Below are 20,656 nucleotides of genomic sequence, written 5' to 3' on the forward strand. Positions count from 1 at the left end.
AGCTCCGGCACAGCAGAAACGCATGCATATATTGAGAAAAAAACCCATACACTATGCACCCAAGAGCCAGGAGAGGCTGCGTAAAGTTTGTGCATCCTGTAACCACATATGCTCACGCAGCTTTGTCTATGCACTGTGATAGAGACTTTCCCTTCACACTGTGTCAGGCAACTAACAAAGGAAATACATGCTGCACACTGCTTCCTAAACATGCGAGGTTGTTTAGCACAAAAAAAAAAAAAAAAAGGCACGATAGCACATTAATGAATGACATGATCGACGCAGTAAAAAATTTGCTTCTTACCCATTTGTGGCATCCCTTCACCTTGGTCCTTCCTCTTACTGGAATCTTGTGCTGGTGAATGATTCTGCCAGAAAACCAAAACAGAGCGGGTGAGGGGTGTTGCTGTTGGAATTTGAATCTGAAAACGACTAACATAACAAACTGCACGTGCTTTTTTCTAATATATTTAATATTTTAAAACATCTATCATACAGTCATGCATCTATCTATCATATTAGTATCATACATCTATATCATACATATCATATAAATATACATATATATCATATCAGTATCATACATCTATACCAGGGGTTCTCAAAATTTTTTGCTTGGAGGAACCCCAAAATCCTTCAATAAGTTCTAGGGAACCCCCGCCTCCCCCTCCCCACTTTCATTTACCAGCATTGCAAAGGTTAAATGTTTATTGCACAGATTAATACAAATACTAATGTGATGGGTGGTACTGCTTCCCTTTTAAAAGCAAGTCATAGCGTGGCTCAGTAGCACTCAGAGCCAGTCTCATATCAGCTGCCGGGTCAAGACGGCTTCTGTGCTTGTTCTTCAGATAGGCGAGGGCTGAAAATGCCTGTTCACATGCATATGTAGTTGCAAAGGGAAGCAAAATGTCCACTACCCTTCCAAAGAGGCATGGAAACAGTGGAGCGGTCCCCATCCAAAATGTCACCAAGCTTTCACCATTAAATTTCTTTTTGAGAGCAGTGCTTGCCCTGAGCTCTGAGGATTCTCGCGGAACACAAGAAGACAGCCCGCGGAACCCAGTTTGAGAACCCCTGATCTATACTATATCATACAGTCAGAGTAAAATTGCTTACTAGTCGGTGCATGTGGCTCAAGCAGTGAAGCTTATTTGGTGCAGCAGTGACACCGGATAAGTTGTGGGGAAAACATTGGCGGCATTTTTTTTCTCCTACATACATGCATATGTCGGCTGGACAAACATGCAAATATGCATGAAACATGCGTATGCTTAGTCACATTTAAGCTGCACATGCTAGTGTGTAGTACGTGACATAAATCTGCATTTCATTCATGCAGAAGCATCCTACTTCAAGTTAAAATAAAAGGCGAGGGGCTATTCGTTCAGGCGGTGTAACATTTCGCTAATAAGCCAACGCAACAAAGTAGAAGTATTTCCACCACAAGTTACCGTCCAGAAATATACACGTGCACATAATCGGCATTAAATTTTTCACATCCTAATGAAATGTTTTTCTTGCAATACACGTAATGAGTCTTGACATAAAATTATAGGCGCACACCGCACGGTTGATTGAAGGAGATGGAAACAGGGATCACAAACGATGCGTAAAGATTCGCTGCGCATAATTACCAAGTAACGTTACTGCTTCACTGCCACCATCCACAGCCTAACGCAGATTTGAGAGCCTACAAAGAAATGCCTCACGAGTCAGAATTGAAAGACAGAAAACATTTTGATTACAGATAGTAAATACACGTGGAGGCTGTGTAGAAGTGTGTTGCTCAAGAAAGAAAAGCAAAAACTTTTGCAGACATTTAGGACCTCCTACGTGTATGAAGGAGAAAGCGGGACTGTGTAATGCACCCGCGATGGCCGCTCCCCACGCTTCCTCCTGTGGCGCCCACCACCATGTGACTGGTAGTGCTATGCCCTCTATACCTTCCTGTTTCTCTGATGGCCCCTCTACACTTCTGGTGATGGTGCCCATTGCAGTAAGTGGTGTGGTGAGGTGATTAAGGCACACAATGTTAAGTACAGGGGTGTCCACTTCTAACTATAACACGGTCACTGCTTTCAAAGTGCCACCTCCGGGTCCCTCGGTGGTTGTATCGCTTTGCTTCGATATAAACCTGCGTTGAATGAAATGCTGCTTTGAAAGCAGTGACCGTGTTATAGCTAGAAGTGGATGACCCTGTACAATGAAATCTTGTTACTATGGACATCATATTAACAAAATTTTCAAATTAACGAATTTTTTAACAATCCCCAGCAGATTTCCTATGTTTTCAATGTAAAATTATTTCAGAATTACAAATTTCAATAAAGCGTATATTTCAGAATAACGTACATATTTTATTTTTAATGCGAAACCATTGAAAGCATTACTTCGCTATGTTCACAGATTTCTGTCCGCGGAACATGTCTGCAGCAGTTGTGAGTAATTGAGAAGTGGTAGAGGTTAATGAGTGGTGTCAATCCATAGAGGGTGAAGTAATGTTCTGTCTGAAAAAGTAATTGGGCAATAAGTTAATTAGGTAATTAATTAGAATAACTAGTTCACAGGAAAGGAAAGGCGCATTATCTGCCACACTTGTTCTGTGGACACCTGAACCCCACGGTAAGGGAAGGGAAGAATGTGGGAGTGAAAGCGGAAGGAGAGAAAGCGGTGCCCTAGTGGATATGATGTCAAGGATGTGATGTCACGCAACCGAAAGTAAAGACGAAAAAGGGCATAGTAAGGAATTGGCCTGCAATTTGAAAGTACCAAAGACTAAAATGGGCAAATAAGAAGTGAATTAAGCAACTAGAAGCAACCAGAAGCAACCAACAGCAGCATCCGTGCTTTCACATTACTCCAATGCAGATTCTGCAGTGATCTTTAATTCTTTTTCTTCTATAATCTAGGAACATCAGTAACAGCGCTGCAGCCCTCAACTCTCGCATAAAACAGAAACCGCTGTTTCTGTGTGTATGGTCTGTGGGCTGTAGCTATCATCATCAGCATATCTAATGCCAGCTCCTAGCGCCACCACACAGCTGTGGTTTAATATGCAGTAGCCAGAAGGCCTAGCCACATAGCTTTTTTTTTTCATCCTGTGTTTTGCGTTGTTTGCTGGTCGATCGTTCGTGCCATTCGCACACCCGGACAGTATTTTTGTTTTGTTTTGTTGCCATGAAGTTTGAGTGATATCTGATGATGATTGTAGGCAGCGAAGTGCCAAGGAGGTAGGAACGCAACTTTGACTACAAGCAATCGATGCAGGAAAAAAGCGAATTGGCCTCTGCAGACAGACAGCTAGCACTGCTCCATCGACTGCCACAATTATATTGAAAGACCAAGGAAAGACTTTCAAACTTCAGGGAGCTGTGAAGATGAGGTCAATATTGAACAATGCACATGGACAAAGTCCGTACTTAGATCGCTCAGTGTAATCATGCACCCGAAGAGGCGTTGCACAAAGTGGAAGTGTATGTGCTGTAGCGATGTAATGTAGTGCAGTGCGGGAGAAGAAACTAATTGATTTCTTCAAATAAATCAGGTTTGAAGTTAGTGCAACATATTTGTTTGAGGTTTTGCCTGTCTACACACGTGTCTATTGCCATGGTACGTCTTTTTCATACCTAGGTTTGACCACAGGCTTATAATCACAGATTTTTTGCTGCAACGATATTTCAATATAACGAACAATTTTTTACAGTCTCGCGGGATTTGTTATATCGAGATTTGACTGTACACATGTCCTCGGTTTGTATCCCCATTACGAACTAGTCCCCAGCTTGACTAGCAGACGCATGCTAAATGAAAAACAAATTGGTACGACACCAGGTGGAATACTGCATGAAGAATGCTTGCATCATATTTTTTGTTAATAGGTAAAACCTGGCACCACATAAAAGCCCGTTAGTGATGCTGTACGCCAATGGCATCTTTTCGGATTCCTTCATTTGTGAACAACAATACAGTTGAATCCCGCTATAACGAAATTCACGGTGCACGAAAAAAAATTCGTTCTCGCGGAACTTCGTTATCGCAAAAATTTGACGTGAAACGCAGAAAGAATTGCCCAAGCAGCAGCAAAGGCGTTTAATGCCAAAAATCTGTAAGCTTGGTTTGCTTACGCTTCACGGCGAGCAACGCCGTCACGCGATTTTCGCACTCGGTCAGCAAACCCATTGCAACATCGTCGTCTCGGACAGCAACGAAATTCCTGATGACATCAAAAGCGTCCATCACCTGTACGGCGGTTGCCGCAGCCGGCGCTTCCTGTACGTCGTCGTCTTCTTCATCGGAAGAGTCCTTATCATTCCGGGCAGCTTTTATGATCTACTCATCACTCACATCTTCGTGAACAACAACACAAGCGTCAGCGCCGATGTATTTATTCGTCGAGCTCGAGATTAGGCGGCACGGTTCCTATTTCTTCCAGCGTTTTCCAGGCGGCCGCGATCCCCGGAGCCGGTGACGCCTCTTCGTCGTCGTCTGTAACGCCTGGTGTTAGGCCAGCAGAGTGTACGGGTCGACCTTCGGCAAATCCGGCGTGCCTGAAACAGTTCACAATTACTGAGCGCCCCAGTGTGCTCCAGGCAGCAGACATAATCTGCAGTGCCACGTACAAGTCCACCTTCGTGTCTCGGCCGGTTTCAGTGTTAAAAAGCAGCCGCTGAATTAACCTCCCGCGGTAAGCGCGCTTCAGGCTAAGAATCACGCCCTGATCGAGAGGCTGTAAGACAGACGTGCAATTGGGAGGGAAAAACCTCAGCTTCGTGTTAGTGAGCTTGACTTCGTCGGAGTGATGCGCTGAACAATTGTCCAAAAGCAAGCAAACTTTACGGCCCTGCCGCTTCATGTCGCGGTCGAATGCCATCATCCACTCGGTGAAAATAGCGCGGGTCATCCATGACTTGTTGTTCGCCTTGTACTGCACAGGTAGGCTACGAGTTCCCTTAAAACAGCGCGGCTTGGCACTTTTGCCTATGACTAACGGCGGACGCTTGTCCGAGCCATCCATGTTTGTGCAAAGCAGCACTGTGATGCGTTTTTTGCTGTGTTTGCCGCCGTGACAGCGCTGCCCCTTGAAGTCAAGCGTCCTAGCCGGCAACATCTCGTAGAATAGCCCGGTCTCGTCGGCGTTGTAAATGTCTGCAGGCGCGAAGTTGCTTAAAATTCCGGCCATGTTACTCGCCTTCCAAGCAGCTGCTCCGTCCACGTCTGCTGACATTGACTCGCCGCACAACACTTTTCCAACGATGTTATGGCGGGCCTTGAAACGGTTTAGCCAGCCAATGCTGGCTTTAAAATCATCAATGCCAAGTAGGCATGCATAGTTCAAGGCTTTCTGCTGGACGATGCTTCCGGACAGGGGGACGTTGCTGGCTCGTGCTTCCACAAACCACGCATGCACTGCTTTGTCCAACTCTTCACGGAGGGGCCGCGTCACCTTTTTGTGCTTCGAGGATGTGCCTGAAGCAAGTGCCATTCTCACGCTGTCCTTATTGCCTAGAATCGTTGACAGCGAACTTGCAGGAATTCCGAAGTCTTCAGCAATTGCCGCTTTCTTCCTTCCGCTTTCTGCTTGGGCGATTATTTGAGCTTTTTGCTCAAGGGAAAGAGTTTTGCGTTTTTTCACTTGCGTTGCCATCGTGTCCTGCGGATGAAAACTCGTCGTTGTCGAAGAGAAAGGCAGCGAGTGAACAATGCGACCACGACACAAAGCCAAAATGGCGGAACTGCAATCACGTGATTTCATGCTTAATGTGGCTTTGGATTTGACTTGGACTTCTCGCCAATAAAACTAGTTTCGGTTTCGATTTTGAACGCGAAAATTTCGTTGAAGCGGAAACGCTCTGCAAAAATGGTTCGTTGTGCAGAGAAATTTAGGCCATTAATTCTTATAGGATACTCGCGGGGAATAAAAAATTATTCGTTGTCGCGGAAATTTCGTTGTGGCGGTATTCGTTGTGGCGGGATTCAACTGTAACAACAAAAGACAGATTTTCGTGTAATAAGGACATTCACCCTAAAAAGTGAATTTAAGCGAATGAACTGGGACCTTATTTTTTTTGTTTGTAAGTGTGAACAATGGGGCAAGCTAAAAAAAAATAGTTGTTACTGTGTCAATTTATTTATTTATTTATTTTATTCAGATACCCTAAAGGCCCGCTGGGGGCATTACACAGGGGGGGGACATAAGCCAGTATACAATTCATTGTTAAAGAAACAATCAATAAAACAGATAAACAACAAAAAAGAACAAACAGAGCAATGGAGATGGTGAAATAGCACTCATAAACAACACACCCAGAGATAACATAGCATTATATCCTAGAAACTGAGTTTAATGCAATCGCGGGGAAAATTCATGCAAAAGAAAGAAGACAGCGGTAGGAAAACAGACGGCAGAGTGGTCCAAAACATTTACCGTGAGTGTAATGATTCAAGGTAGGTTTTCAATGCTGACTGATATAAAGATGATTCTGTTATCGTGGCGATTCTGGGTGGCAGTTCATTCCATTCTTTAATTGATAAGATTAATGGTGAATGTTTGTACTTTTTCGTCCGGGCAAAAATGGTTTTAACTTTATGGGCATGATCAACGCGATGTGACGTATGAGGGGCTGGAGAAATATGAGACCGGGTGAACGGAGTGCTATTATGATAAAGTGTATGAAAATACAATAAACGGGTGATTTTTCTGCGCACTGATAGGGATGGCATGTTGAGTGTTTCCTTCAGAGATGAAACGCTTTGATATCGTGAATAGGATGACAAGATGAATCGAGCAACTTTATTCTGGACGGATTCAAGAATGTTAGTTAGGGTGATTTGATAAGGGTGCCAAATTATTGATGCATATTTCAGAGAAGGACGTACAAGGAAATTATAAGCTTCAAGTCTGGTGTCCTTGTCGGCGAGATATAAGCGACGCTTGAGATAGCCAAGTTTCTTTTGTGCTTTAGACGTAATTTGCTCTATGTGGTCAGTCCATGTTAATGTAGAATTTAGGTAGACGCCAAGGTATTTAATCGAGGAGACCGAGTCTATTAAACCATTATTTATAGTGTAGATATTGGGAGAAGACTTTGAACCTATGGAAAACTTTATATGTTTAGTCTTTTCTGCATTAACTTGCATCTGCCAGTTGCAGCACCATGCCGTTAGCTTGTCTAAGTCAGATTGCAAAGTAGTTGTGTCGTTAGGGCTGCTTATATCTCTGTAGATTATACAATCATCAGCAAAAAGCCGAACTGTAGAAGTAATATTATCAGTTATATCATAAATGTATATTAAGAATAACAGCGGGCCTATTACCGAACCTTGAGGGACATCAGACCTGACTGGTGCTGGACTGGAAATAGTACTGTTCAGTTTAACCGCCTGAAGACGATTGGTGAGGAATGCTTCAAGCCATCTTATTGTCTTATTATCTAACTCCAGATTGCGTATTTTCATTAGTAATCGTTTATGAGGTACACGGTCAATTAGTCTCGGTTATACAAAAAAGGGAAAGGGGGGTTCTTAAATGAGGAATTGGACCATTTTCAGAAGAGAAAAATATGCAGGGTGATCAGTTTGATTGATGCAAAGGAAATGCGAAAGCATACGCCTTTCCGATTTTCAGCAAGAATTATCCTTTTTACACTGAGGCAGTTGTGTCCCTGCAAAGCTTCAAAAGAAGAGGAAGAGAGTGTCTCATTATCTGCACAGCAGGAGTGGAGATAGGGAGTGTCAGGTATACCACTGATTCTGGGTCACCCGTGACGGTTCGCTGCTGCGAGCCCCTCCTGAAGTCCTGGTCAGGAAAATGGTTGCCAGTTCCTTTCCCCCAGGGGCTATAGGGCTGTAAGAGCAGAAAGTCACATCAGTCTTCAGAGCTAAACAGCGGCCAAGAGATCACCAGAACCAATTATGCATGAAAGCGACCATATACGAAGTGTCCTGCTAAACCAGAGTAAGAATATTAAAAAAAAAATGGTGCCTTTTACACATCATTGCTCGTTACGTACAGCCAACAGCCATTATACAACTCGGTTAAGAAGTGGGTGAAGGAGAGAAGGGTTTAGGTTTAGAGAAAGGTAGAGTATAAAGTGAATGTAAAAAGAATTGCCGTTCCTTCACAAAATACTTAACCGCCAAGGTTATGTGAAAACCTTGGGATAAAATGAGAAATTTCCCAGTAAAAAGGTTTCTTTTTAATCAACAAATGACAAGCACATACAATCATTGTGCCATACAAATTCCACCTATAGCCATCTCTCGCATTTTCTAGAGAACACTCTACGATGCTTCCATACTGACAGGCGCTGTGTTGGCCAGCATGCAGTTCTCATATATGCTTAGTATATACATGACTCCTCAGGAAATATCAGGCCTCGTCAATCAGTTGTCATAAGTTGCATGGATAATGAGATGTTCCTCCCAGCATTGAAGAACTATCCCATAAGAATAAATGTAAAAAAGAAAAAAAAAATCAAATCGTATATTCTTTGAACAGCAAACCCTAATTAATTTGAAGTCAATAGAAAAATTTCTTTACCTGAGTTCTCAAATTAACTGAATGCAGCTAAAGAAATTGGGCCCGCGCAAAAAAAGAATGTCACAGTAGCAACGTGCTGTGCATACACCTGCTTCATAGTACTGTTTTACTTTGTTTTGCAGTTTTCTGCAGGATGGCAGTATGTACGCAATTTAAAGCAATTAATTATCAGTATGTTACGATTCTGGCGGAGATCAAAAGCAAAACAGTGCTCTATGTTACTTTCCACACTCAAGTGCGGAGAGAATGGCTTGCAGCAAATCTGCAAGGCTGTGTAGTTTTGGAATCCACAGCCAGAATCAGAACACACAAAACATTTTGATTACAGATAATAAATATGCACAGAGGCTGGTCGCAGAGAAGCGTTGCCCCAGAACGAAAAAGTAAAGCATAACAAACGAACAGAGACCATTTTCTTCCTTTTTTTGTTACGGTGAACAGGAGGGTGCACCCTACATGGAATCATTTATGGAATCAGTTGGTGGTTCTACAATAAAAGGGAGACTTAGAATCAAATCACATTTTCTGAAGAAAATAATAAGAAGAGCAATCAATTTGACTGATGCAAAGAAAATGTGAAAGCATATGCCTTTTCGGCTCTGCTTATGATGTAATGAGCCGCATTTTAGGAGTTTCATTATATCCAAATGTTTCGTTATATTAGTCTTTCATGTCTACCCTAAGACAGAAAAGGCAGTATTTCCCTCTCCATCATGCCACCTATTAACTGTGGCAGGCTGTTGCGGTAGTCTTCAAACACACTGCACGCAGTTTTTGCCTTCATGCCACTCCGAACACTTTCGCAATAAAATGTTCAAAAAATACAAAAATACCCCCCCCCCCCCCTCCCCATAAAAGCAATCCATAAATGTGCGACTAGTATCGGTGCCCCGACTACGACTTTCATTCAATGACAATTTGCTACTTCGCTTCTTGCACGTGTTAACAAATGCTTCAGAGCGAGTGTAAAGTTTTCCTTGTTCTTTTGGGGACCCTTCAGCATTCTTAGAATTGAAGTTAAGCAATTTCCCTGATGGTGCCTCATCACTGTTGCTTACGCACGTGCAAAGGAATCATGCGGCCACTTGAGGAACAGGTGCGAGTTTGTTAGTGGAAGAATGCAATAATGAAACGGAAAAAAAAAAAAGGAATAAATAAATAAGAGTATTCTTCCTGGCTTCTCAGAGTGCCGATACAGCACCCGAGATAAAGCTAATAGTGAATTCCAATTGCGGCGCTGGAGCAGTGGGTCGCGACAGAGCGCGAATCGGCATAGATCCCACGTCCTGACACCATTTGGAGCACTCTTGCTCTGGTCGGAGCAAGCAGATGACACCGCGAACTGATGGAGGAAGTACCCATCATTCCTCGTGTTTGCCAGCGTTTGTGCTCATGTCATCTGTTTTCAAACCTTAAAGGAGTAAAGAGAACGCATTTTTAAATTCGTGTTTTATCTTCTGTAATGATGCTTAAGACATTACTGTACATGAATCGCCTTATAATATTCGTCTATAGCCGTTGAATAATTTATAATCAAATTTCTTTTCTCTCCAGTTTCGGTTTTGGTTTCAGCAGTCGAGCGATGGCTTTGATGACGAAGTCAAGTCTAGGTGGACAGATAATTAAACTATAACGATGAAGAAAAATGACAGAACTAATAGACCCTTCTTATCAACAGGTTAACAGTAGCGCCAAGCTGCCGGTAGTGTTCTTTCCCTGGCGGCGAAGGCTATGAACTAGAAGATGCGCGCTGAAGGAGTGCTATCTCTGCAGGTCTTTATTTCAGTCGGTCTTGGTGGAAACAAGCGGGTCCTTCTGACTCCTCCCCTCCACTTTCTCCCCATCCCACACATAGGGGGCATCGTGATTTCGTCGTGATGGTATCGAATGTGATAGTATCCATCCGGAAGTCGATGCAGGTGCAGCTCCTCTTCCCGCGGCCCTGGGGTTTAGAGATACCAGTGGCCAGGCGAATGAACGTGTGGTGGAAGCTAGCACAAAACGATTGGAAGATTGGTGGCTTAAAAGCAGAAAAGTAACATAATGTCAGTAATGTAGAAACAAAAATTCAATAAATAAAATGATGGTATAGTTGACTGATCTAAAACAATAATTAAGGTATAGGGAAAAAAAAACGAGCATGATAGCATCTGCTACCACCCCGTTTCTAAGGGGACGCTTCTAGATTCAATCCAATCCATCTATCCATCCAGCAATCCGCGGTGGAGGTTGAGGCGGCTGCTTCCGCACTTGCATTATCAATGCAATTGTGGATTCATGTAATGGGGATTTACTGCGCACGCTTGCCGGGCTATTTCAACACTCATTTTTCATTTTGTCTTCTGCTCTACTAAGCCCTTTTGAGTTTTCACGCAAAACCGCAACGTTATATCCAGGTTCAAGTGTGAGTGAATAACTAAACTGTCCTCTTGGCACTGAAGAACCATCAAGTTTTTTGCAGGTGCACAAAAGCAACGTACACAGGGCATCTCCGCTGCCACTAAGCGTGTGCTTTTGATGAAGCATAAGATCTTGCATCAATTATAAGCTTCATAAAGAGAACAGTTGGCGCCCCATTTATTGAAGCCCAGCTTACGTAAAGGTGCCCGATGTCAAATTTGACATGCATTGTGCCACACTCGCATTGCAAAAATGCTATAATTGCTCCAAACATTACCCCACAACGTGTTGTTTATGTTTTTGCATACCTTGGAAAGAGTGATTGCCCTTATATGTAAGGCACTGCAATACAGAAAAATAAATTAGGAGCACTGGAAGAGGACTTCATTTACTTGAGAGACAGTTATAATCACAATGACCGATAGTACGCAAGTGCAGACCGGAATCAATCCTGCAAAGTTTTACCAACCGAGCCAACCTGCGCGATTAAACAGTGCACATACGTTAAATTCAAAATAAAAAGCCACAGCGTGCGAAGTTGGACTTCCCCGGACCATTGATAGCAAGCACTGCCAACTGTTTTCTCGAGAAACTTTTGCGACTTTTATGTGCTTTTACCTTATTAATACAGTTATCGCAGGATACTACTATTGCATTCAATGGGGTGCATCCTTTGGAAACAAGTGATATTCTGGTGCCATCGTCTCAAGATGAGAGTCACAAGCTCGAAAAAGCACTGGAGTGTAAAAAAAGAATATGTCAAACCTCAAATTCTACATTGGCAGCAGGTGGAGGGTCCTGCTGACTGTCAGGCGCAGTAGCCATCGTAGAGTCTGCGTAAAAACAATAACCAGTGAGCACCGAAAGCATAAAAAAAATTTCCCCATGCTATGCTTAATATTTTTGGTCATTAATACTGCTATTAGATATACTGTCACACCAATAAAATTGATAATAATAATTGGTTCATAGGAAGGGAAAGGTGCAGTATCTGTCACACTTGCTCTGTGGACACCTGAGCCGTGCCGTAAGGGAATGGAAGAAGGTGGGAGTGAAGAGAGAAAAAGGCGCAGTAGTGGAGGGCTATGGAGTAATTTCGACCACCCAGGGATCTTTAACTGCGCTGACATCGCACAGTACACGGACTTTTGCAAATATCAGATTTTGATGTTATTTGCCACAAAACGTAAATCCGACATAAACTCCCTTCGTGCAAAGTTTCGAACTGCGAACACGTTCTGCATCCTTATATATTAGTTTGTAAAGCAATCAGGACGGCGATGGTGCCGTTTCACTATCACAGTACAAAGGAAAATGTGAATATCCTGTGTGAAACAAGATTTTATTAACAGACTTGTCAGTGCAGGCCAGCGTAAAAGGTTAGGTGTGTAGCTGAGTAACTAAAGATTAGCCTTCTGGCAATCCTGGTACTACAAGCATGAAGTCAAACAATGAATAAAATGATGAGCAATTTAGCAAAATTAAGAAAAATCAAATTACAGCCTGTGTTCCGGGTTTGCATCATTTTCAAAATGCCATGTTTTCCCCTCGTATGGTTGGTGGAAACACTGGAATGAGATGTGGCAGCTCTGATGCAGCGAAAAGTGCTGAAGAAACCAGACGGTGACGCCATTCACATGGAATAACAGTGCAAGCTTTCATCACAGATGCTCAAAGACCCCAATGATGCAAAATAGCCAACCTGGCAGCAAGCTCTTAAGCGGAGACTTTCACTCCAAAGTGATCTCATTGGCGTTGCTACGTTTTTTAGGTTTATATTGGGCAAAGGCTATCGCTTTTCCTTATCTTTATTATAACCAACTTGATAATGACAATTTTGTACTGTTTTACTGCGAAAGCAATACTACTCTAGGTTTCCAGCCTTCAGCGTAGTGTGGCCGGTAGCCTCGTCTTACCTACGAGACACTGTGATGTCACACCCCACGTGACACTAGGGCGAGAGCTGGGCTACCAACTCAAGCGGTCGGCAGGAGCTGCCAACTTGGGTCTCGTTTCACATGGAACGGTTATGCCAGAATCAGCCTGCTAGGATTCTGGCATTCACGTTACCCCTATAGGCCACTAAGGCACGTTCATACGGCTTGGTTAAAGTGGGGCTTTATATGTGGGCTGAGGAAGAATAAAGAAGAACGCTCGGTCACCCGCATGCAGCTAATGCTTTCGCTCAATATTTGGTTCAGCAGCGTCGAACACTTGTAATTTTTTTTTTTTTTACTTCGTTGAATGATTCCATGACTGCTAAGCCTACTAAGAACCACTTGTTTGTCGCAAAAAATAGCCTCTTTACCGAAGACCAGACGACGTCACTATGAATGAAACAACACTGTTTCTGTGGTTGAGAATGTTGAATTATGAAACATACAGCTTAATGTCCTGCAACACGTTTGCGTTTCCTCTATGCAAGCTTGCATTCCCTACTCTAGAACACACTAACAATTAGCTGTCAAAGAATCCCACAACATGATCACGTGCTGTGTCTAGAAGTACAAGGTGCTTGCTCATCATGTAGATGGCCAGTCACCAGCGAGGCATCATCAAAGATTATACTGGGCATGTCAAAGGTAATTTTTTGGCCTCACTTAAGGTCCTTGATAGCTATGGTGTTAGTTTTCAAGTGAACGTGTGCATGAGTTGCGCTTCATGCCAGGCAAAGCTCTGAAACTTTAGTCAGTCAAATCTTGCAGCTCATGAATAAAGAAAAATACAGCTCAAGCCTTTATTTCTTTATTGCCGGTAAAATAAACGCATCAACAGCAGTAACTCTCGCTTCTTGCAGCGCCTGCATAAACAGAATGCAGAACGTAAATTAACGTCTGCACCAGCAGCCGCTTAGGCTTAACGGCGTTGTAGGCAGCAAGTCGTCATGCCGACTTGCTGGTTCAGCAAAGCAGCAATTGTTTTCAGCGTAGCAGTGTTGAGCGAATAAGCTAGCTTTTTGTTGTTTAACATTGGTGGCCGTAGCGGTCACCTTCTATCACTGCACAGCCATGTGTTATCAGCAAAGAACAGTAGGAGCAACAGTGCACCGTGGTGCTGCTGTGCATTTCGTTGCTGGAAATCAAATGTAGTCACAACCTGCCCATACTCATAGCCACAACCAAACTGACATCTGCTTGCAGCATTTGCACCAACCACGTAAGTGTGAAAACATTTCTCAAAGCTACGCAAACTCGGATCGGAATACAGGCCTAAGAGGACTAGCATATTAAGCCACAGTTTTGCTCGGTTTAGCAATTATTCAGCTTGTTTTCCTGGTTAAGACAAGGGTTTGCACAGACTCTGCTTAACTCTTCCTTTCCTCATTCGGAATGTCTCTGCGGTTAGTTCATCTTTTTCCAGAGCCTCCTTTTTTTAGCCACATATTCAAGGTCACTTGTCTCATGGTGCAGTTTGTTTTTCTCACTGATGATGTTCATTTTGTCGAGCCAAGCGTTCTGCCCCCGACAACCATGGTGCCGCAACGTCGATAGCTACACGTCACGATGAGCAAGACAACACCTTGGCTAGCTTCCCTTAGTTTTGCAGAAGAATGCCAACATCATCCAGAAATGGGCAAGGCTGAACCTATGCTTCTTCAACACAGACACAAGTGGTTTGTGCGAGAATATCTGCTTCTTCAACAAAGACATGAGCGTAAAAGCTTTGGACAAGAATTGGCGAAATCACTCAGTGTGACCCTTACATGCAATAATGTGAAAATTTTGTCCGCTGTTGGCATGGGGCTTTCCTTTCAGATGCTTTGCCAGTGCTCCTGCGATCACTACAAAGGATAATCCAATATCGCATGCCCCCGCAAGCCCTAGCGGTGTAGCCAGCTATGAAGCTTGTGACAGGAACCGATTCCCAGACTGAGGAGACTGATTTGCTGTGCTCGGAGCTAGTACCGCCCAGAGCAGGCTGCAAGAAATGGTGAACTGGAGTGCAATGGGAAAGGCCTTTGTGTTGCAGAAGCTGTAGTTATTAGGCTGGTAATAATGATGACCATGGGCGATATCCAAAGTACAAGGCTGACTGACAAAAGTGTAAAAGCTTTCTGAGCACAATCAGCTTGCACTTCTTTCGTCATATACAGGGAATGGGCAGTGATGCCGAAAAAATTGCACGAATTGCACTAGCAGGGCTCGAAAGAGCAGCTCTCTGTGATCGACATGAGATCAGCGTGAAGATTTTGCACATTAGATCTGCTGCTCTGAAAGGTTTAACGCACTCTGCAGTAAGTTACCAACTGCTTTAGAATTAATTCAATACGGACGAGCCTTCCGTCTCGAGCATCTCAGTTCATGGGTAGAGGACGTAATTTTGTATAAGATGTGCAAAAGTATAAAGTTTGTAAAATATACAGTCGAACCAGGTTATATTGAACCCGGATATATCGAATTTTGGTTATATTGAACTGACGGAATATCCCCTTGAAAATCCCATGTAAAAGTATAGGAAAGCCGCGTCATATATCGAACTCAATTTCACTGGTCGTTCGATATATTGAACTCCGCACCACGCACTGGAAAGTGTGCCTTCCCACAAAGACGATCGCATCACCCTTGGCCGTTTGCCGCGTGACGTTTTCAAGCCACACGCAGAAGGAATGAGAGGGGACAGTTCTGGACAGCGCCGTGCCCATTCCCCGAAGGCGCGCGCATCTGCAGTTATCGTTTCCCGCGCGCCAACACATGACGTTTGCAAGCCAAGTGCGTGGGTGTGCCCATTCTTTTGCCGACCTATCTCTCTTTTTCAGCAAGTGCTAGGCATGCGCCAAGCCAGCTCAGCCCGTTTTAAGACAAACGTCGGACGCTTTCTTTCTCCAGCGTGTGTTGCGAACCCTCTGCGCGCGGCGGCTGACGCGACTATGGCGCCTGCGGACGTTAAGAAGCGGCAGCTCTGTTTTTTTTTTTTTTTTTTTTTTTTTTCGAGAGTCATTCTTTCTTACCGTTGTGCTGTACGCGCGACATAGCGTAAGATATGGCGGCTGCGGACGTTAGGAAGCGGCAGGCTTTTTTTTTTTTTTTGCGGGAGCCGTTTATCTTTGCATGTATAAATCAACGGAAGCACGCAGTCTGCTGCTGCGATCATGACGCCCGCCCCCAGCGCGGCGTGATAAATTGAACCAGGCTTGTGCAATCAAGCCATCACGGGCACTCTGCCAAGTTCGCTCCCCGCCACCGGAGGAGCTATAAAAAGATAAACTGCGCAGCATCTTGGCACGCTGCCAAGAAATGAGCTGTGGATGCGACGACCGAAACGGAGTGACGCACGCCATCGACATGCAAGCGAAAACGCTCGCGATTTCTGCCGCAGCGACACAGAAACCTTGTATTGAGCTGTCGCGGTGGTTCGAGCGGCAAGAGGGACACAGTTCCAACAAGTTTGAAATTTTTCGCTCTGTCGCTCCCGCTCGTCGGTGAGATCGCTCAATCGCTTACATGTGAGCGAGCTGGTCTTAACCCATTTTTTATTTTTTAAATTCTTGGGTGCAAAAGTGGAGGGTGGGTTCATTATGCGAGTGGGTTGATTAGGCGACAAATACGGTATCGTTTTTTCGCATCGTAAGTGCCGTTACAAGCCGATTTTTGTATATCGAATTATCGATATATCGAACTATTTCGCGATCCCCTTCGAGTTCGATATATCCGGGTTCGACTGTATTCTTTTCTTTTCGCAACAACACTGATGGCTCGAGCAGCGAAATGACTGGAACCCACTAATCTGCAGAATAGCCATTCCCTGGCTTCCAACACAGCCAGCTACAATGCATAAATTAATGTGGGCAATTAGGAAACAAACAAAAATAATATTGGCCAGCCTGCATCGCCTAAGGCACAATAGACTTCCAGCTCCGGCACAGCAGAAATGCATGCATACATTGAGAAAAAACTCATACACTATGCACCCAAGGGCCAGGAGAAGCTGCGTAAAGTTTGTGCCACCTGTAACCACATATGCTCACGCAGCTTTGTCTATGCACCGTGATAGCGACTTTCCCTTCACACTGTGTCAGGCAACTAACAAAGGAAATACCTGCTGTACACTGCTTCCTAAACATGCGAGGTTGTTTAGCACAAAAAAAAAAAAAAAAAAAAAGAGAGGCACGATAGCACATTAATAAATGACATGATCGACGCAGTAAAAAATTTGCTTCTTACCCATTTGTGGCATCCCTTCACCTTGGTCCTTCCTCTTACTGGAATCTTGTGCTGGTGAATGATTCTGCCAGAAAACCAAAACAGAGCGGGTGAGGGGTGTTGCTGTTGGAATTTGAATCTGAAAACGACAAACATAACAAATTGCACGTGCTTTTTTCTAATATACAGTAACAGCTCGTTAATTCAAACTCGAAGGGGCCGAAAAAATTGTTCGAATTAAGCGGAGTTCGAATTAACAGTCGGGCACTGGAATGAGCGCCATCATGGCCCACCGTGCTGGCCGAGCCCACATGTCGACTCATTACCATGAGTAAAGAGGGCTAGGCGCTACTGCACGTTTACGGAGGGCGATTCCGATAATTTTTGCATTCGAGCCGCAACGGCGAATGAACGGGACTACAGTGAAAGCTCATTAATTCGAAATAGTCATCGTGGTCCGGTCCGCAGTGCATAGAAGTCTATGCGCGTAACAGCTCGTTAATTCACTCAAAAATTGGCGCCGCCACCCATAATTCGAACTGTTAAAAACCATCGTTGGAAGCTTTCACGGCAGAACGATAGATGGCACAACCATCGGGGCGCCGCTAGGGTGCTGGAACAAGTACTAAACAGTCTTTCCTGCCGCGACTCCTTCGAGGAACGACGTTTTAGTGTTATCGACCACGGTTTCGTGTTGCATTTCGTGAGCCCTCGTTTTGCACGCCGCTTGTTGTGAGCTTGTGTCCGCGAGATGTATTTGCGTGGGAAATACTGTGCCAAGACGGTGAAGGAGAAAGTGGCTATTTTACGCGAGGTGGATGAACGGAAGGCCAGCAAAGTGGAAATCGCGAAAAAGCACGGGATTCCACCAAGCACGTTGTCGACGTACGTCCGAAATAGGAAGGCCATCGAGGATGCCTATGAAGCCGAAGATTTCGCCAGCAACAGAAAAAGGCTTCGGTTAGCCAAGTATCCGGAAATTGAGACCGCTGTGATCATGTGGGTGAAAGAAATGAGAAGCGCTGACATTCCACTGAGCGGCCCAATTATCATGGCGAAGGCGGCCGATTTCGCCCTGCGCTTGAATGTGGAAGATTTTGTCGCCTCCGAAGAATGGTTTCACCGCTTTAGAGACAGACATAATCTTGTCTTCCGGGTGTTGTCTGGAGAAGCCAAAGAAGTGGATGCAGAAACTTGTGCCACGTGGCGAAGCGGTGCTCTGCAGCAGTACTTAGAAAGCTACTCGGCACATGATATATTCAATGCTGATGAGACGGCTTTGTTTTATAAGCTCCAGCCCGACAGAACAGTAACATTTAAAGGGGACAGCTGCGCTGGCGGCAAGCGAAGCAAAGAGCGGATTACTGTTCTGGTCGCCGCTAATATGACCGGGACGGAGAAGGTCCCTCTTTTTGTTGTCGGCAAGGCACATAAGTCTAGATGTTTCAAGAACATTAGGACGCTGCCGACGGAATACTCCGCCAACAGCAAGGCGTGGATGACGGGTGAATTGTTTAAAAAATGGCTCTTGAAATTCGATCGGAGGATGGAGCTAGGGAAGCGTCAAGTTCTCCTCATTGTGGATAACTGCTCGGCACACAAAGTCGACGCCGAGCTGAAAGCCACAAGGCTCGTCTTTTTGCCCGCCAACACGACTGCGGCCTTGCAGCCGATGGATCAGGGGGTGATCAGAAACATCAAATGTTTCTATAGGCGCCACATGATCGAGCGCATGACTTTGTGCACTGGAAACCAGAAGACCAGCACTATCACATTGCTCACAGCAATGCACATGTTGGTGCGTGCATGGGAGCAGGTCACGCCGTCCACAATTGCAAACTGCTTCCACCACTGTGGCTTTGCTGCCGGAAGTATGAAAGAAAGTGGCGACGATGGGAGTCCGGAGCCTCTGCCTGCGGCTGTGCATGCTGTGCTGCAGGACGTCAGTTTTGATGATTACGTTGGAGTAGACAGCGATGCAGCAGTGTGCGGTGCCCTAAGTGATGAGGACATTGTCGCTGAAATTGTTGGGGAGCAGTCTGTCCCAGAAGAGGCAGAAGACGAGGAGCAAGAGCCCGTGCGTCCATCCGCGGCAGAAGTTATGGGAGCGCTGAATGTCGCGCGCCTTTTCTTCAGCTTTGAAGAGGGGGAAGAAGACTCCCTGCGTCGCATTCGCATGCTAGAAGACCGAGTGAGTACGGTAGCCCTCAGAGAGAAGAAGCAGAAGATGATAACAGACTTTTTTGCTAAATAAATGTTTTTCGTGCCCCCCCGGGCATCAAACGCCTTCATTTTTGCTCACTTTCATTAGTTCGAATTTTGGTTAATTCGAACTGGCCTGGCGGCCCCGTGGAATTTGAATTAACGAGCTTTCACTGTAATTGGTCAGTCATGCACCGCAAACAAGAACCGGAATGCATTCGTGTGAGGAGCGAGCTTCAAAACATGTTTATTTACACGGAAAAATAATCGGTAATGTGCGTTTGCTTGCGTTTCTTGTGCCGCGACTCCACAAGCATCGACTGCAGCTTGCCCAAGAGTTCCAGCGCAGGATCCGAATTCTCATCGGCGGAGAAGTATCATGCAGCGAGATCGAGCGCCGACGCTACTTCACATGCACTAGGGGGTGGCACCGGATCGTCGCCTTCGTCGGACTCTTCATCGCTTTCAGCCGTGTTCGCCACCCGTGAGCCCTGTGGAGCACATGCAGCCGCGGTTATATCCTCATCACTCAAGGGCCCAGACGTCTCTACACCGTTGTCAACGTCAACGTAGACTTCAAAGGCGACACCCTCCGACAAAGCCACGTAGCCACGGTAGAGCACGACGGAGTCACCATCAGACGAAGCCTCCGCTACCTCCGCGCTGCATGCTTCTGGGGCGTCACCGAAGCCATATTTGCGGAAATAATTTTTGATAGTTTCTGGCTTGACGGTATTCCACGATGATGCCAGCATGTGGACAGCTCCAAGGAAATCTATGTCGTACGACTTGCCACTGTTCAAACAAAGAAGAAGTCTCTCTAGGAGGTGGCGCCTGTATAGCGTTTTTAAGTTCTGAATAACTCCAAGATCCATAGGCTGAAGCACAGAAGTCGTGTTTTTAGGCAAAAATGCCAAGCGGATTACTGTCAGTCCACTCGCGTCACAATGAGCTGTACAGTTGTCCACGAACATGAGAACATTCCTGTCCTGTGCAGCGAATTTCCTGTCTAGCTTGCGCAGCTAGTCGGTGAAAATTTCCCGTGTCATCCACGACTTTTTGTTTGCGATGTAATCAACAGGAAGCGTCTTGATGCCTTTAATACAGCGAGGCTTCTCTGCCTTGCCGATCACCAGTAAGCGGCACCAGTCCGTGCCCATCGCATTTGCGCACATCACGACGGTGATTCTTTCTTTGCTTCTCTTTCCGCCAGCACAAGTGTCGCCTTTGTAAGTGACGGTCTTGTTGGGGAGCAATTTGAAATACAGCGCCGTCTCGTCAGCATTAAATACATCGCTGAGCGCATAATCAGCGAGGAGTTCCTTCAGTTCACTGGAGACCCACTGTTCCCACATTTCCTTGTCGACTTCAG

At 45.0% G+C, this 20,656-nt stretch overlaps 1 protein-coding gene across 2 annotated transcripts in view; it reads right to left on the reverse strand.

Moving 5' to 3' along the window:
- LOC146186422 (uncharacterized) overlaps nt 1-20,656 on the reverse strand; it is an 87,741-nt gene that overhangs the window by 19,836 nt on the left and 47,249 nt on the right. For both annotated transcript variants that reach the window (XM_084607187.1, XM_084607186.1), the window contains exons 9-12: nt 17,104-17,167; nt 11,708-11,775; nt 7,745-7,846; nt 305-368 (exon numbers count right to left, since the gene is read on the reverse strand). In XM_084607187.1, coding sequence (XP_084463313.1) covers nt 305-368; nt 7,745-7,846; nt 11,708-11,775; nt 17,104-17,167 — 298 coding nt within the window. The remainder of the gene's footprint in view (nt 1-304; nt 369-7,744; nt 7,847-11,707; nt 11,776-17,103; nt 17,168-20,656) is intronic.

The sequence above is a fragment of the Amblyomma maculatum genome, chromosome 6 (genome assembly GCF_055883805.1).
Source record: "Amblyomma maculatum isolate TAMU_Amacu chromosome 6, ASM5588380v1, whole genome shotgun sequence".
NCBI classification, from domain to species: domain Eukaryota; kingdom Metazoa; phylum Arthropoda; class Arachnida; order Ixodida; family Ixodidae; genus Amblyomma; species Amblyomma maculatum.